Consider the following 19,109-nt stretch of genomic DNA (forward strand, 5'->3'; position numbering starts at 1 on the left):
TTACATTGAATGAACAGTACTGAAATTTAACAAAGCTGACATAAAAAATATTATTTTATTTTAATAAATGTTACGATTTGATGGTACATATTTTTATCAAGGAAAATTAATTCAAAAACTATTAGTAATTTTAATTACATGCTAAATTACGTAGCCCTAAAAGAGAATACTCTGGAAAATGAAAATAAGTGTGGCCCATATGTCAACCAGATGTCACCCTTGACACTACTCGCCCAAAAATAAATAGAACATTTTGATTTGAAAATTATAAAAATCGAGTATTTCGGAAGGTATCTTAGTATATAGCAAACTCATTGGAAAGCGAGGAAAGTAGACAAAATCTCCACTTCTGATTCATAATCGCCAGCGACATTAACCTCGGAACCGAAATCAAACCTTCCATCATGGGCTTCGATGTAAGCAGCATTGTGGGTCACGTGGACGAGGAGCTAATCTGCCCGATCTGCACGGACGTCCTGGAGGAGCCGGTTCAGTCGTCGGGATGCGAACACGCCTACTGTCGCGCCTGCATCGACAAGTGGATGCAGCAGAAGCAGATTTGCCCGGTGGACCGCTCCATCCTGCTGACCTCTAACCTGGTGCCCGTTTCGCGGCTCATGCGCAACATGCTCGGCAGGCTGAAGATCAAGTGCTCCTTCTCGCCGAACGGATGTGACCAGATGCTGGCGCTCGAGGAGTTCCGCAACCATGTGGCCACCTGCCAACACAATCCCAAGATGGTCGTGTTGTGCAACAGGGGATGCGGAATGAAGGTAAGGCGGTATGATGTTCTGGGGAATTTGGTAATACTCTAGAAGACAGTGCCAGCCCCCTAAGTTGTCAAAGCAATTATCCTGAGTGGAAAGCGATTTCTTAGATATTTTCATGAAGAAATAATGTGTGTTAGGAAATCAGTCCCTACAAAAGCGAGCTAAATATCCTTAATAGACAGCGATTCCTTAAGAACTCGCGTGACCATAAAGGACAAACATCTATTATATGAATCTGAAGAATTCGCGGTACAAGGTGAACCTTTTATTTGGCTACTCTGACCAAGTTTTAAATTTCTCTTTAATTCTTCAAGGAAAAGCCTAAATGTAAGGCTGACAATCACGTTATTTCTTGATGTAAATTCCTAAGAATTAACCATTCGATTTTTTTGAGAATTTGTGGCTGAGTCCCCTTATCCACATCGAATCTTACTAAGCAAATAAAAAAACTAAATTAATAAACCTAATAAGGTGCCCAAGGACGAAATGGCGCGCCACAACTGTGTCTTCGAGCTGCGTGAGCTGGTAGAGAAGCAGGAGAAGGAGATTTCCGATCTGAAGGAGAAGCAGGCCGCCCAGGAGATCCGCAACCTGAGCCAGCGCCGGGAGCTGGAGCTGTTCCAGTACTACATCGCAGCCCTGCGATCGACCAATCCCGTGTTGCGCAACATTGGCGAGGGACTGGACCGCTTCTCGTTGATGCAGTGGGGCAATGGTCTGCCGCTGGCCACTGTCCACACCTGGGGCAGCCTGATCTCCACGCCGGACACGCCCATGCACCTGATGGTGCGCGACGTCCTGCGCTCCTGCGGCTGTCCGATGCACATGGTCAACCAGATGGTGGACCGCTGCCACGAGGATCGCTGGCCCGAGGGTCTGATGACCCTGGACTCGCGCCGGGAGAACCAGCATCGCATGAGCCAGTATGTGACCCGTCTGGTGCCCGGCCTGGTCACCGGCAAGCCCTGTGTGGTTGTCCTGTCCGGCGACAATACCCACATGCCGGAGAACCTGCGTCCCAGCCTCGGCCTGGTCATGATCTTCGTCGACGGCGTGGACGAGATGCTGCAGGAGCCGCTGCCGGACATCGAGTTTGCCTAGGCCAGAGAGATCACACCTGCATCTTTCGACAAAATTCATTTTGGTAATTTAACTATCGATCATCGCCGACTGGCCGTTTTCCACGTCTTTGTTTTGGAAACGTAGCCATGTTGCTTTTATTGTCTAAAATTACACGATCAACACGAGTTCATCGTATGTCCAACGGTATTCAAGGGAAAAATAAAATAAGGAAGAGAACAGATGAATTTTAATTCCAAACAAAATTCCAAATAAGGTATCAAGGAGATCCTTAAAACTAAATCTATAGTACTTTAAATGTTAATAGATTTCGGTGGCAATCAGGGTCGACTATTTGATTACAATGCTCAGCTGAATTTATTTAGCCAGACAATTCTAGCACTGATATATACGCAGTTCAGTTGTCTATTTGGTTAATGTTACAGAATAAGCAGATCTAAAAGGATCTAAAAAGGATTTTAAAATTCTTAAGCTTAAATTAGAACTTAAGTGTGTTTATAAGCCAAAGAATGTTAAATAGCTAAAAATGAAATATAAACTTGTAGTAGCATACAAATATATAAAATGGTATTTTAAGACGTGAATTAGATAAGAGTTGTCTCTGGTTTAACTTAACCAAAAATAATTATTCGTTTTAAACACACATCCTTTAAAAAAGTTGTAAATTACAGAAAAAATGAAGCATTTTCTACTAATCCATTGTCGACTTCTAAGCGGTGAGTCATTCAGAGCTTAAAGTTGTCGTTGGAGCTGACAGTTAGTCTTCTCGGCAATTACACGGCAATTATAGGAGCTCAGTGAACACCCTGGCGTATGCGTAATGTTCAAGCGAAATTAAATAAACGCATAAGCTGGGATTGAGGTTGCTCCTTTTGGGTGGGTGGGCTTCTGGTTTGTGGTGAGTGCATCAGTAAAACTTATAATGGAAATGGTAAAAGTTTGGCTGAGCTCGGTTCGCGGCAGTTGGCGACACCATTTGGAAAAGTTTCACAAATTGTACAAAATTTAATTTCCCAACTGAGATAAATATTCGGGGCTATTACGATTTTAGCTGGCAATTGAAAACGAGATCTCAGATCGAATGAAAATTAATGGACTGCGAGGAGTATATTTCTGGCCCTTTCAGCTAGAGCAAATATTGTCCTTTGAACGAAGTACACACCGAATTAGTGTCAAATCAAACACGACTCTTTGAACTAATTAAATGGCCTGGCAAACACAAAGGGCATGTACGGCTAACTTGATTAAGCCAAGACGACAGTACAAAGGAGCAACTAACTAACCACCTAATACTGAAGCTAATAGAATGATAGATACCGGCACCTGGGAGCCTTTAACTGCAGGCTGTTGGGTCTGATGCAAAAACCGAAGCCTAATGCAACAAAAGCCAAAACTTAATTAATATTTACATGGGTCCTCCTTCGTTTGGGGAAGAAAGCCGAAGGCTCAGAGAAAGCTGCTGTTGTGGCCTTATCTTGTGTTTGCTGCCGTCATGTTTGCATATGTGCAGGCGTCGCTCTTCCTGGAGGCTCCTGCCAGAGTGGGCTTGGGATTGCAGAGGCGATGATGGCGATGAGGACGAGGATGCGGATGGGCTGGGGGACTCCGGCTCCTGCATGGCTGCTAGAAATCAATTCGCATTGTTAACCCATGATTGGATATTATTGATTCAATTTGCAGCCAACCGACCAAAACATGTTTTATGCATGCCCATGCCCATGCCCAAGCCCTCGTCCTCCACAGAACTTCCCGCCTTTTGTCTGCTGGTGCATGTGTGCCGATAATGTCCTTCGGTATCGATAATGGTCCATATGCACGCTCGCCCCCTGACACAACAACTCACCCACACACCAACACCCCCGCCAACACACACTGGCAGTTGGCAAAACTCGAAGCTCAACTAGGTTCAATTTATGCGTGTGTTGCACTTGACTGTGTGCTACAGTGGTCCCTAATTGTTGCTATTAAAATCGTCTAACTTCCAAGAGGGGAGAAAAAGTTGATTATTTTAATTGTTACAGAACATTTTATTCTTTCAGTACTTAATTATTTCGCTTGTATCAAAATATATCTAAGCAATCATTAAATAGAACATTAACGGTTATTTGTATGACTAAAATTAAGTCTAAATTTCTGTAAGCAAATAAAAAAAACGAATAAAAAAAAATACAAATTTCGAATAAAATTAAATTCAAAGGCACTTCTATTAGCGCACAAGCCACGGCACCTAGCGGACGGTAGCGGTACTACAGATCAAAGCCTGTTAAAGTTAGTTAGTTAGTCATAAAATCACAATGTGTTTGGTAAAATAAACGTGCGCTACGCAAAAAACTTTAGAATCTATGTTCTTAGTCCAAAGTTTTGTTATTCAATTTATTAATTTTGGTTTATTAGTTTGAATGTTGATGTCAGGATATTTGTTTATTTGATTATTATATTTACTTAATCGTTGTTTATATTAATGAAATGGCATAAGCGTGCATGTAATTTTCGCGTGAAAACAAATATTCTTGATAATTATTATCAGGAATTATATAAGTTGCTTCTATAGAATGGTATGCTTGTACGCATTTACTCTTGGAGCTTTCGCTTGAAAATCGTTCTTGATCATACTTTTCAAGAAATATATATAAATGGTGATATGCACCCAGGGCAGAAAAGCATTGCAATGTCAATGCTCTGCCTATAAATACAGAATAAAGTTCTCGTTTACATTCAGTTCAGATTTAGCAGTTACAGCTCCTGTTTGTTAAACATAATGAGTCCGCGGTTTTTAGTTATTTTTCTTTCAATTTTGCTTTTAAATAAGCAACGTTTCGCGGAGGCAGATCCAATTGATACCTTATCGCCGATATCTGCCAATCCGCTTTTTAAATCGCAGTGTGAAGGATATTGTTTGTCGATACTCAAGCCTCTTCTCGATCGCATTGTAAGCCTTAAACTAACAGCCCAAACGAGTGAAGAATGGAAAGCCAAGTCACATTTTGTGGCTGAAACTGTAGAAAAATTAGAGAATGAATTGGCAATTGCTGATCTACAAATCGAAATCAAACAAGAAATAATACAAGTAATAACTAGAAAAATTGAGAAACAGATTGAAAATATTAAAATCAAAGAAGATCTTATTATATTAAAGGAAAAACAAATTGAGAAACAAAAGGGTATGCTTGAAAACGTCGATAATAAAGTAAATAATATGACGGAAATTATTCAAAACTTAGAGAGTCAGTTAAAAATTGCTGAGAATAAAAAAATAATAAACGAAGAGCGCATAAGCGAAATAAATGAAGCACTTAAGAAAAACTACGAAGAGTCTAAAATCAAAGATGACCTCATTGAATTAAAAGAAGAACAAATTAGGGACCAACACAATACATTAAATAACAAAAGTTACATTATAAGTAACATGACGGACACTATAAGGAACTTGCAATATCAGTTAGCTATGGCTGAAGGTCAACTAGTTTTCGATAAAAATCAAATAAATGAAAAAAATACAGAAATTGAGGAAAATAAAGAAAAATTAATAATCAAAGAGGATATAATTTTATTAAAAGACAAACAAATTAAAGACCAACACGATCTGTTAAATACACTAGATCTTAAAGTGAATAATATGACGGAAAATATTAAATACTTAGAGAGTCAGTTATCACTAGCCGAAGGTCAAATTACAGTCAACGAAGAACAAATAAATGAAAAAAATAAAGAAATCAAGGAAAACAGTGAAAAGATTAGAATCAAGGATGATCTCATTAATTTGAAAGAGGAGCAAATTGAGGAACAAAAGGAGTTGCTTAATAGCAAAGAAAATAACATGACTGAAATTGTTAAGAATTTGGAGAGTCAGTTGGCACTTGCTGAAGGTCAAAATAAAATCAATACAGAGCTATTACTGAACCAAAATGGTGACATTGTAGATCTAAGAGAACAGATTCGAATGAAAGAAACGGAAATAAACACCAAAAGCTCGCAAGTTGAGGACCAAAGTAATCAAATTTCGAGTAAGGATTTGGAAATCCGTAACCTAAACAATAAAATTAAATCGGATTCCCAAAAGCTCACTGATATAACCAACCAGTGCAGTCAATTGGACAGTTGCCCCACTGGTTCAGATGGCTTTAGCTACATAAAAATACGTGATGTAAATATTTTCAAAGTTCCCTGCGAAGCAAGTGGCTATATGATCATTCAAAGACGTCAGGATGGATCCGAGAACTTCAATCGAAATTGGAACGATTATAAGAAAGGATTTGGCCGCGTAGAGCGTGAATTTTTCATTGGGCTAGAAAAGTTACACATAATGACTGAGGCAAGACCACAGGAGCTTTTGATTAGAATGCAAGATGTTGAAGGTCGAACTGGCTATGCTCACTATGACAATTTCAGAATTGGCAGCGAAAATGAAGCATACGTTTTGAAAGCTTTAGGAAAATATTCTGGTACAGCTGGAGACTCCCTATCACATCATGAGAAAATTAAATTCACCACATTTGACCGAGATAATGACAATTGGAAGGAAAACTGCGCTCAACATGAAAGCGGTGGTTATTGGTACAACAAGTGTGCTACAAGGTATGTCATCAAAATAAATCTAATCTTACTGTATTATTATAAGAACTTCCAATTACAGTACCCTTAATGGAAAATATATTGCAAATGGACGTAGAGGAACAATTAAGAGCCTACCTATTACTTGGGGTTCTTGGAGTAATTATGATTATAATGTGTCGCTAACCCAAGTTGAGATGTTGATAAGGCCAAAGTCCTAAGGATTAACTAATTAAATGTCCTTAAAAACATATTTATCTAGTGTTGCTAATAAAAATAATTTAACAGCGCATTTTTAAAGAACTCAATCCTAACTCAATCCTGTTCTAACTAACATCCTTTGTTCTTAATAAAATGCAAAACCTCTGCACAGCACACCCCAAATCTCCGCATTATTTAGAATAGCAACTTGATTACAGTTACTTTTTATTATATAAATTAGCTACGTTTCCTTTTTAATCAACAAGTTAATTTTCACCCAGCTTCTGTGACAGTAGCCATCCCTCTCGCCCTTATTAAATCCGCTGATTATTTATTATTGTTTGGCTATAACGATTTTAAGGAATGGTCCAATTTCAATCATATTTGGCATATAAATGGGTATTGATAATACGAAAGAAATCTCATTAAATTTTTTACAAAACATTGAAAAATGTGGCAGCTAGACGGGTTTTAGCGTTATGTGCGTTTGTGGACGTTAGAGTGGGGGTGGCACGTAAGTTATATATATACTTTATGGTGTTACATATGTACCGAGGATTTGTATACACCCGCTTACTCTACGAGTAATGGTTTTAAAAAGTTGTAAAAATAAATCAAAAATATTTAATTTCAATTATTTTGTCGAATTACTTAATTCTTAAACGACTTAATAATAAGTTTAAATACTTTAAAAAATTCCAAATGCTTATTTTCATTTTAAATAAACCATTTCTTTCATATTTTGTATTCTGTCTTCAAGCCAATTAGTTCCTTTTAATTCAATAAAACCTATTGGTATGTAAAGCTAACTGTTATTCCACTGTAATGACTTGTTTTGAAACATCGAGAGTCGTGAACAATAGAAGGCGCCATACCTTCATCCCTTCAATTTATATAAATGACAACGTCTAAATTGTCGTCGCACCTTATTCTTCCTCGTTTTAACAAAGCCTTTGTCATAAGCAGGTTCGACTTTTTAGTAATGTTCGCGCACTTGTTATTTTGTTATTAACATGCGGTATTGATGGCGGAGTAAACAAATTTCAAAACAAGAGAGAACGTTATAGTCGACAGCCCCGGTTATCAGATACCCGATACTCGGCTCAGAGATGGAAATATCCCCGCAACAGCGCCGTCTAGCGTCGATTCCTTTACTTGCTTATTACTTTTAATGAATAGTCCGATTTGGACATTTTTTGGTATGAAGATAGATATTGATTATCAAAACAAAATTGCATATACACTGTTACAAAAATGCTAAGACAGGTTTTAGCGTGGGCGTTTGAGGGTTTGTGGGTGTTAAAGTGGGCGTGGCACCGTGCTGAAATAAACTAGCGCTGTCTCAGAACCTAAAGAAAATGCATGCCCAATACCAACTTTCTGGCTTTTATAGTTTCCGAGATCTCAGCGTTCATACGGACGGACGGACAGATGGATATGGCTCTATCGACTCGGCTAGTGATCCTGACCAAGAACAATATTCATTTTAAAAGGTCGGAAACGCTTCATTCTACCTGTTACATACCTTACGCAGAATCCAGTATACCCTTTTACTCTACGAGTGCCAGATATAATTGTTGTTTCTGGGATCGCTGGAAATCGGATTTTAAAAAATAAATTACATCTTACATTCACATTTTACACTGCCAATGTCCTTGGTAGATACGGACGTAAGAAATGGTTTTCAGCCCCAATAACATTAATTCAAAATCACCAAGCCACTTCAAACTTTTCTCTCTCCAGTTAAAGCTATTCATAAAAAGAAACGGCAGCAACAGCAGTGTCAAATTTTCAAAGTATCGTATGGGCATTATTACATGTCGTTAACTTGGTTGCGTAATTTAAATATAAATTCAAGAGCACTTACAAGACTTCAATATTTAATTTTTTTTATAATATATTTGAGGGCTTTCCGTCTGGGTATCACCCATCGTACAAAACTATTATTAGAAAAAAAGGCAATCTAGCAGTCCATGACTGTCAACATTTTCTCGATACAAACTTAGAGGAGCTATACTTTCAGTTCACTCTGGGATTTCCTAGGGGCAAAATCTCCAAAAAATAGTAAGTTATCGAATACAAAGTTTTCTTAAAAATTTTCCTGAGACGTATGTTATTTGATAAAAAAAGTGAAAAAGTATTAATAAAATTGTTTAATAGTAACGGCAACAACAGTGCATACCCTCACGGCGGCCATCGAGATGGACAAGCTGGATGCCAATCTCGAGCAGCAGTTTGATCTCAATCTCATCGAAGCTAAGCCCAATGATATACGACAGGTCGCACCACGATTACAAGTACTTTGTGCTCAAGGCCCAGACCTGGAAACAAATAGCCGAAACTCTCGGTGTGCCTGGTAAGTGAAATTCGGCTGGTTTTGGCTTTTGCTACGGGTTTTCTGCTTTCTGTCTCCAGTCTCCAGTCCGTGCTCCAACCAGCCAATTGATTAGTTCTCCGAATTTCGCTTACTAGGCACACCGAGAGTTTCGGCTATTTGTTTCCAGGTCTGGGCCTTGCGCACAAAGGAGTTGAGCAGTTTCGTCATCGTCCACCTGGGGTGATACTATCAACTGCCTGATGCAGGACAATCAGGAGCTGCTTCTCTGGCCCCAAGCAACTGATCGTATCTTCTCTGGTGGATAGTGACCGGGCTAGGTCGTACTACAGTCTGGAGGATCGGGGTTGAACAGCAAGTAACCTCCCGTTGTAAGATTTCTCTGTACAAATTCAAGAACAGTGGGAACTTCCCGTAAGATTTCTGTAACAGTTCAAGAAGTAAAATGCTGCCAAGGATTAGGCGAAGTTCCCCAAGATACTATGACGTGATAATTTATGAGCTGCCAACCAAATATGCTTTTTCAAATTCTGGAGACCTGCACTTTTGACAATACTTGGCGAGATTTATACCATCGGAGTTGAGCAGCTTCGTCGTCGTCCACCGGGGATGATACGATCAACTGCCTGATGCTGGACAATCAGGAGCTGCTTCTCTCGCCTCAAGAAACTGATCGTATCTTCTCTGGTGCATAGTGACCGGGCTAGGTCGTACTACAGTCCGGAGGATCGAGGGTCAAAAGCAAGTACCTCTCGTTCTCAGTTCGAGAACTTCCGGTATGATTTTTATAACAGTTCAAGAAGTAAAATTCTGCCAAGGATCAAGCCAAGTTCCCCAAGAGATGATGATGTGATGACTTATGAGCTGCCAAGTATCGATGCTTTTTCGATTTCTGAAGAGACCTGGGTTTTGGCATTGCTTGTCGAGATTTATACCATAGGAATTGAGCAGCTTTGTCGTCGTCCACCGGGGATGATACGATCAACTACCTGATGCAGGACAATCAGGAGCTGCTTCTCTCGCCCCAAGCAACTGATCGTACCTTCTCTGGTGGATAGTGACTGGGCTAGGTCGTACTACAGTCCGGAGGATCGAGGGTCAACAGCAAGTACCTCTCGTTACAAGAATTCCCTGTAACAGTTCGAGAACAGCAAGAACTTCCGGTATGATTTCTATAACAGTTCAAGAAGTAAAATTCTGCCAAGGATCAAGCCAAGTTCCCCAAGAGATGATGATGTGATGACTTTTAAGTATCGATGCTTTTTCGATTTCTGAAGAGACCTGGGTTTTGGCATTGCTTGTCGAGATTTATACCAAAGGAATTGAGCGGCTTTGTCGTCGTCCACCGGGGATGATACGATCAACTGCCTGATGCAGGAAAATCAGGAGCTGCTTCTCTCGCCCCAAGCAACTGATCGTATCTTCTCTGGTGGATAGTGACCGGGCTAGGTCGTAATGCAGTCCAGTAGGTGAAGAATAGTCTCATGGAGTATTCAATTTATGACGTGGCTCGATGCAGAAATTTTGTCGGGTACGAGGCCAAGTCGCATTGAAAATCTTTGAATAAAATCGGAGATGTATTTCTCGCTGCCCCTATCTTATTTTGTGGATAATACAGAAAAACTATATTTAATTCAAAGTAAAATTAATTATTTTTAGTAATTCGATTTCTGTATCGATGGAATCCTGGGCAGCAGTCTCTAGTCTCCAATTGGTACATCCTGTTCATCGGACTCTTCAGATTCGTTCTTATTTGTCATCGATTTCACATCCGAATAATCCAGAAATCGCGCTGGCATCATTCTCAACATGTATAATATTTCTATCTTAATAAAACAAATTGTAAATTTTATTGTCTATGCCATTGAATTGTAATTGCCCGTTACTCAAGCGAGGGAGATAACAACAAACGGGTATATAACTCTAAAACAGGAGATTCCTTCCAATGAATGCTATTAGTACATTATCTGTTAATATTATTAACACAGACCTTCTGAATATAATTATTGCTGTCAATGGTAGCAACTAAAACTTAAGCCAGGCCATGCGAATATAATTCTGTACCCTGCCGCTTGAGTCGTTGAAGGATAGCTCCTTAATGCTATGTATGTAAGTTCCTTACCCCATGAGTGAATGGAATTTGTATCGGCGGATTGTTGTAAATCGATGCCGGCACAGTGGATATATAGCCCGATAGCACAACACTAATCACCCAAAGGTAAATCACCGGGGCAGCACAATGGAAAATGTGGCAAGAAAAATATGCAACAGCGACGGCTTTCTTCGCCAAGGCTAAAAAAATTTGAAAGGGCCAGTTCAACACAAAAACGCCGCGAAAAAAAAGCAAGCACACAGCACAGCAGTAAATTGGCGGCGATAAAATTGAAACCCGCTGGAAGCTGCGCTTACCGATTTGGCCCAGTCTTTGGACCATGGACATCCTGGAGGTGCGAAGGCAAAGCGGGAAGTCGGCGCGTTAAGTTGTGAAAACCAAACGGAAATAGCGGCCATAACTCGTCGGCTGGAGCCCTGAAAATCGCCATGGAAAAGCTATTTGGTGGGATTCTCCTTGCCCTGGACGCTCTTACCTGTTACCAGCACGAATTGATTCGGCCCTGTGGGAGGCAATATTGGGTAGCTTTGATTAGCGGAGATTGGCAAAGGTTGCAATAGCGCCGTATGACCGATTTGGAGGTAGTTGAAGAGGATTACCTCTGGGAAAAGGCAGAACAGAGGCCTACTGCAGAGGGCAAGGGATATGCTTTTTAAGAATATAGTTCACATAAATAAGGCTGTTTCATAAATAAGTATAATAATAGACAATGGCCTTGCAAAGTTTAAATGGTTAAAGATAATTTGAGTTATTTGATTTCCCAATTTTATACGAACTTATTTTGGAGGCTATCCCGATATCATTATTATGTATCAATAGACTTAGCAGAAAAGCTATGATATATTGTTTATTAGCAACAAGAATTTGAAAGTCATGGATTTGTTATAGAATGATTACAATTCACAAATAAATCGAAAAATCAGAGCCTGGGCCACACATTCAGCTAGTCTAGATCCACATGTGCGAAATTGTCAAATATATCACCCAAACTGTCTAAGAGCTGCTAAGCGATTTATTTATTAAATTTATGTACCTATACCCATCCATGGACTAGCCACACTACCTTGACCATAAATTTCCTTTGCCTTGCGGTAGAAATGTAATAAAAATGTAATGGCATTTATTAAGTACTCATTAATTTGATTGACGACCAGGCAGAATATTTTTATTTGAGTTGAAGAGTTTGTTTGGTTGGAAGGGTGTACAATTTATTTTGGGTGCCCAGACTGAACAAAAAAAATTGAATGTTGCAGTACAAATGCCTCTTATATCTAAGACTTTTATCTGTTCCGTTGGTGGCACTTTTTCAGTACTAATACAAAGAAAAATCAAGGAGTTGACCGTTTAACATTTTATCCACTTTGAACATCTTTTTGTCATTTGCGTATATTTGCTGATCTCTTCAATTTTCAGCAGCAATTTTCGCACTCAATGCAATCAGCTTGTTTTTCCTTCGGCTGATTGTTGCTAATGCGCTTTAAGTAGCAGCGTGCCACGCCCATGCAGTCGCCCCGAGGAATCAATTGCCCCTAGATGGTCCCAAAAAGCCATTCAGTGCGCCATTGGGAAGGGTTTTGTTTCCTCCGCCAACTCCACTTTTTGTGATGGCAATTTAGTGCAATTGCATCAGGAGCAAAAAAAAGAGAAACTTTCCTTTAATGCCCACACTTTTGGGTGTCGTTTCCAGCATGACACCAGCAGAAAGCAGAAAATTCTCTTGGATTTCAGCTAAATGCTGATCCCTAAGGGGCAATAACCGGCTACCAGGAAAAGGAGATTCGAGTGGATTTTAAGACAATATCCATGCAGTGAAAGCTATTTACTCAATCGCAGGATTAGTCTTAAATTTCCTTCTTAAGCTATATGACTTTATGTTTTTACTAAAGTAACAAAAAACTTATCTTTATATCAGTAACTCATTATCAGTATATAATAGTATATAAAAGTCTGTGAACTATGGACTATATGAAAATATACCATGTCATTCCCTCAAATCCAATTATAAAGTACATAAATATTGAATATTGTGTGTGTGGTAAGGCATACCAATAAGCCCCAAAATACCCAATAGCACAAATATTATAAGCCGTTTCACATTTCATCTTGTACAATGTCAGATAAGTAAGATTTGTGTTTAAAAAAGTAAAATAACTTTTTGAATGAATATCATTAAATTTAAATTACATTTAAGAACCGGTAAATAAATGTTCGTCTTCAAGTCCCAATTTCTATTTGTTTTATAAGCTTAAGTCTTCTTTAAGAATGACCATAAAGTTAAAACATACAGCTCATATCTAAATTTTAAGTATACTTAAATATTCATAATGTAACCCTTTTCCTGAAGTGATATAGTCACTGGCAGGCCCATTTCACGAACGCGATGAGTGATGAGCCGTTTTTCAACTTCGCAGGTCGTCATCATCGGATTATCCTTTTTTCCTTTTTCAGTGGGACCGAACCACTGCTATTCCTAAAAGCCCCACTTTTGTTAATGTTCCAGTTCGTAGTGATGGTCAAGGGGAATTCGTGTCAGCTTCCGATAAAGCTGATGGTGTAGCTTTAACTCTAACCAGTCTAACCACTTGAAAATTTTGAGAGCTCTGGGACAATAGCATATTAGTTATTTTACTTTTCGTTTGTATCCAGTTGGTGTTGTTGTTTATTTTATTCATGGCTAAAACTGCTTGGCTGGGAATTTGGCTTTTTACGTGTATGCGTTTGGTCAGATGACCCGTCCTTTCCGATCTGCCCCCGACTTGGTTTTAAGTTTCCGAGTTATGTTTATCTAAATGATGCCAGCAGCCAACGCTGCGTATGTGGAATATTTTTTATTGTGGTTAGCAGTCGGTTTTTGCCAGTTTTCAGTTTTGTGGTAGCTGCTTTTGACATCGGATAAGGGGATGGAGTTCAAAAGAGTGGTCCGACATTTTAGTGTGTTTCACCAGATAAGCCAATTTATTCAGTTGTTCTTTTCGAAAATGCATGTTAATTTGGCTGTGAAAGTTATGCGTGGCCTGGAACAGGATCGGACTACAGTCCTATATCAGCAGTTGTTGTTTTTAACACTGTTGTGGTCAGTTTAAGTTCGGACCCACAGGTCATTCAGCTGTTTTGGGCTCATTAAAACGTGACAGAGTATATATCATTAGGTAAAAAATATATTTATATTTGTTGCCTCATTATACCCTTTACTCGAAAGTAGAGTAAACGGGTATACTAGATTTTCGGAAAATTTTAAATAAGTAAAGGTAATCGATTCCGACAGTATAAAGTATATACTCGTATATTCTTGATCAGAATTACTAGTCGAACTATCCATGTCCATCTGTCGAAACTATAAAGGCTGGAAGCTATTTGGGATTTGGCATGCAGGTTCTTGAGGTTCTTGCGCAGCACCACTCTAACGCCCACAAATGTCACCACCTGTATATTATATAATGTTTTGTAAAAATTATCAATAAAGTCAAAGAATTGTTTAAGTCGGACCATTAATTGAAAAGATATTAGCAAATAAAGTGTGCAATCTCGGAAACAGCCGATTTGCTGCATGCATATCTCCATCTCCCTCGCACTACCTTAAGCTGAGTAACGGGTATCTAATAGACGAGGCCGACGACTAAAGCGTTTTTTCTTGTTTTAATGATGATAATTATGAAAAGGACTAAAGTGTTAACCCTTTAGGAATAACTAATACCCTTTTAGCACCAACTGCAAATAGGAAATTCGTTTTCTTTACTTGTAATTTTCTATACTTGTCATATCAGAGTATAATTAATAGTGAACCTCCATTCAATTATATCAGTAATAGGAATATTATCACTGACTTGTCGGTTGGTCGGATAATCATCCCCAGAGGGAACAGCTTAAGAGATGGGACCACAACTTATGGCTGTGAAACTTCCCGTCAGACTTTCCAGTCGAAAACTCTCAGAAAACCGAGAGTTCATTTATTCTCTCTGCGGATGAATTTCGAAAAACCGAATGGCGGCCGAAAGCCGAAGCGTTGGGGACACGAATTGGCATCGTCGTTTGGGCCATTATGGCAGGGGCCGTTCCACCAATGAAGTCGTCCGCCCGTTCAGTCGTGAATCGGGCTTTCAACTGAACGGACGGACTGCGCCCAGCGAGGGTCGCCACGAAACTATCTGACGTGCGAGTTGCGATCCCACGCGAGTGTCCACCACGAAATGTTACTCGGCGCGTTGTCGTTATCCTTGCCGCTGTCATTTGCCGGATTTTGGCAGACCTCGCCAAAGTTGTGAGCGAGTGAAAGTTTTGTGCATTTGTCGTGAGGCGACTTCGGTTCACCATTACTCTTGCATTCGCATTTGCGTGCTTAATTTGAAGTAATTACCAAATTGTTTGTTGTTTTGCAAAAAGAAGCAACGTGGCTCTAAACTGCTGGTCCCACCTTTTGACGACATGTGCTGTGTTTGTCTGCACTCTGAGAAAACACTTGTGATGGGTTTTAAAGTTCTGTGGAATGTTGTAAAAAGATGATCATTGATCGTTTCCTTTTTAAGTATAGAATTTTTAGGGATCTTACTATTAAATGGGGTTAATTATGAACTAGCAAGGAATATTGAAATATCAAAATAATGATTTACATTTTTTGTTGAACTCAATGTTAGTTTTATTTTACAATATTTTATTTATATATATTTATTTCTTATTGAGTACATTTCGTTGTGCAATGCACTTGTTTATTTTACTTCTATTTATTTCGCTTTCATTTTCCATCCGTTGATTAGCAAACTGTTTTCTTTCATGACGAAAATACTTTGCACTTGCCACGACAAAGCAATTTAACCATAATTTATGGGTTTTACACTCGAAATAAATTGAATGCAACTGTAATACCCTAATTTGTCAGCAATTGTGCAAAAAACCGCAAAAATCCCAACACCAAATCCTTTTAGTGGAATGCAACAAACTAAATGGCCATAAAAACCGCTTACGAACTGGGACTGAATAGTTGGGGGCAAGGGACCCAGGGGGAATGGGATGTTGGCCAAGTTGAGACACAAACAAAGAGCCGCCATGTAACCAGCAAAATAATTTGTTGCAATAAATATTTGAAAATCCAGTTAAGCGAAACATTTTCGTCACGAAGAGGCCAACTGGCCGCAAAGTCTAAGGACTCTGCAAAAAAATGCACTTCGAGCCAAGGGGCAGGAGTTAAGGTTGGGTACGAGGACTGTTGCAGAAGTCCCGGTGCCCCAGGCGTTGGGTTGTGGGTTTGGCTGGCCTGCTGGAAGATTCTGGTTGGCGTACTGGGTACTTTGGGTTGCTCAGGCATCCCTACCTTACTAAATAACAATATTAAAATGTTGTTAGGAATTAATAATAAAAAGTAGTAACCATATAAAAACAGATTGAATTGCATGTTAATTGGCTGTGCAAACATTTAGAAATATTGAATTTGGTTTTCTTTTTAACAGTTAAAAAATACGTTTCAAAAATTTTTAAAATGTGTTGATCTTATCTCATATTCTTTGGTTTTTATTATATTTTATAATGACATTTTTCACAGCATACTTTTTAGGTTCATTTTGAAGACCTTAAAGATTTAGTTCTTGTATAAAGATAAGAGAGTTCTGTTCTTATATGCTGGGTAGCAAAAAGTTTGATCGGAAATTTTCCGTTCGCTGTGCAAAATATATTTTTGTTTGGTATTTTCATGCAGTTGCCTCTTTTAGCATGCCCCGCATGCCTTTGGCGATGTTGCTGCTGTTGCACGCCGTGTTGCATTTTGTTGGTGGTCTTGGGCGGCGGGGTCCTTTGGCTTTTGTGTCTCTATACCGGACGCTTTAATATTAAAAGCGTTTAAATTTTCGTACGTTTCGTCGCCATTGTTCCGTGCCCTGGTTGACGCCCCAAAACGAAACTGAAAAAAAAGAAAAAAATTCCCCCGCCAGCCTGCGATATCCGCAATCCCTTTGTCAGGGGCGGCGGATAAAAAGGGGGCGACTGTTGCACCGCTGTGGGGCAGCAACACTAACAAGCTTTGTTATGTTTCGCCGTTGCCGTCGCAGTTGCGTTTGAGTTTGAGTTTGCGTTTGAGTTTGCTCAACGTTTTGCCAACTGTGCGAGAAAGTCGCCCGCAGCGTCGGAAGCGGAAACGGAAGTGTTGCCATTGCCATTTTGCTGGCATGGCCATTGCATTTTGGGTACGCTCCGCTCGCTTTCGGTGCTTGTGTTGGTACGGCAATATTGTTATTGTTTTTGTCTGTGCCAGTGCTCTTCGATAATACTCCTTTCTGGCTTTCCGCCTGCGAAATGTTGCCAGGCACTACTGTCCTGTCCGCTTTTTCATCAACTTTCACCGGATTCCATGGCGGGGTGGGTGCACAAAAGTTTCTGACAGGTGGTTTGTGTGTTACGTGTCTGCTGTTTACTTTGTGTAATCATTTCATTTGTCAGACTTGATTTGCCAGCGAGCAGAGCGTTGACAGCTTGACGTTGCAAATTGAGATTTTGACGAAAAGAATTTTCACGGGGCTGCAGCAAAGCATTGTGATTGGATCGAAAAACTTTTGTAAATAAATAGTTGGACAAATAATGCTTTGAAATACTCTGAACTTTATACATTTCTGTGATACACTCTCTGCTTATTTTATTTAAGTAAAGATTTCATATCAAATTTAACTATATTTCGATAAAATTTTAATTCATTTAAAATATGTTTAATTGTTAATTTATGTGTTTTAAGCTTTGATTGTTATAATCATTCATTAGTATAAAATGCTCTTAAAATTATAAATATTTTGTATCTTGATGTAAGTAATTTCATATTAAATCAAGTAATTTAAATGTTTTACATAGGTTTTTAATAATTCAATATAGTTCAGCACTTAACATTTTTTCGAGTTTGTCAATTTCAATTTTGACTTGAGCAAATTGAAATACTAATTCTTAGTTTTTAGAATTAAAGTACACATTTGTGTTTTCTTTATCTACCATCTATGATTCCGCTCACAAAATTGTCGTCCTAAAAGCGATTTAAAGTTTAAATGAAAATTCCCTTTTGTCTGTACGGTTTCCTTTGCCCTCTACATTAGTTACACAATCAAAAAGTTAAAGACCAAAGTTAAATTAATGGTGAGATAAAATGGAATTTCCGACGACAAATCAAATTACTGTCTGCCTGCTGTCTGAAGATATTTAATCCGGCTGAGCCGAAGTCTAAAACGCTTCAAATTAACGCACAGAGAATTAACTTTGAAGGGGCACTGGGGGAATGGGGACACAAAATTCAAGGTAAAGCAAACAGAATTTAGGGCAAAGTCAGAAGTCAAAAGGCTGGGGCCAAACTATGTAGGAAAAACGCGTGTAAACAGCAGCAGCAGCAGCAACTTTGGCCACGCATCCGTATCCGGATTTTGACTTGGGGCTGATTCCCCCCATAAAGTTCCGGCAAACTGGCTCGTCGTCATCACGATGACGCTCCATTTCAATCGCTGTTGGTGTTGATTGCAGCCTAGTTGTTGTTCTTGCTGTTGCTGTTGATTACGCGACGTTTAAGTGATTAAAGGTGAAAACGTTTGCCGGCCAGTGAACACACCATCCGCCACACTAATCCTCGAACATTTTGGCAACTTGACGCCGTTGTGCTGAACATTTTCCCCATTACCATTACCCGTTGCAGAAGGAAAGTAAGGTAAAGGATTTCGCACAGCCATGGTTGAGCCACACTGGCTGCCACGCCCACAACGCCGCTTCCGCCCACGGCCGGAGGTTAATGTCCGGCAGTTGGCCATCGCGATAATAGCCACTGCCGCGGTTACCATGCTGATGACAGCCACGCCCACTCTCGCCGAAATCCCCACAAAAGGTAAGTGCTTTGATAATTTAATGAGCCCCTCTTAATGGGCTTCTTGGTTTGATTGATTGACTGACTGAGGGATTGACTGGGGGCTGTCACAGAATAGTGTCAGGAGAGGAACTCATTTTTCCCAATCATAAGTACATAGTTCAAAAGCTGCTCTAATTGGGCGGTAATTATTCGCAATTTACAAGGATTCAATGTGAGCTAATTGAAATCATTGAGCTCTTACTA

The 19,109-nt window shown here is 39.5% G+C and overlaps 3 protein-coding genes across 4 annotated transcripts in view; all 3 read left to right on the forward strand.

Moving 5' to 3' along the window:
* The first annotated feature begins 199 nt into the window (after positions 1-199).
* Positions 200-2,061, forward strand: LOC119547439 (E3 ubiquitin-protein ligase NRDP1). The gene is made up of 2 exons (XM_037854300.1): positions 200-773; positions 1,242-2,061. The coding sequence occupies exons 1-2, from the start codon at positions 405-407 to the stop codon at positions 1,869-1,871; spliced, it is 999 nt and encodes a 332-aa protein (XP_037710228.1). The 5' UTR covers positions 200-404; the 3' UTR covers positions 1,872-2,061.
* A 3,305-nt stretch (positions 2,062-5,366) lies between these two features.
* LOC119547789 (fibrinogen-like protein 1) lies at positions 5,367-6,628 on the forward strand. Its single transcript, XM_037854803.1, has 2 exons — positions 5,367-6,425; positions 6,484-6,628. Exons 1-2 carry the CDS (start codon positions 5,467-5,469, stop codon positions 6,620-6,622), a joined length of 1,098 nt encoding a protein of 365 aa, XP_037710731.1. The 5' UTR covers positions 5,367-5,466; the 3' UTR covers positions 6,623-6,628.
* Positions 6,629-15,141: 8,513 nt separating this feature from the next.
* The window catches only part of LOC119546015 (neural cell adhesion molecule 2), a 49,222-nt gene continuing 45,254 nt past the window's right edge, over positions 15,142-19,109 (forward strand). For both annotated transcript variants that reach the window (XM_037852022.1, XM_037852023.1), the window contains exons 1-2: positions 15,142-15,396; positions 18,699-18,884. In XM_037852022.1, the coding sequence (XP_037707950.1) occupies positions 18,731-18,884 (154 nt within the window). In that variant the 5' untranslated portion in view covers positions 15,142-15,396; positions 18,699-18,730. The remainder of the gene's footprint in view (positions 15,397-18,698; positions 18,885-19,109) is intronic.

This window comes from Drosophila subpulchrella, chromosome 2L (genome assembly GCF_014743375.2).
Source record: "Drosophila subpulchrella strain 33 F10 #4 breed RU33 chromosome 2L, RU_Dsub_v1.1 Primary Assembly, whole genome shotgun sequence".
NCBI classification, from domain to species: domain Eukaryota; kingdom Metazoa; phylum Arthropoda; class Insecta; order Diptera; family Drosophilidae; genus Drosophila; species Drosophila subpulchrella.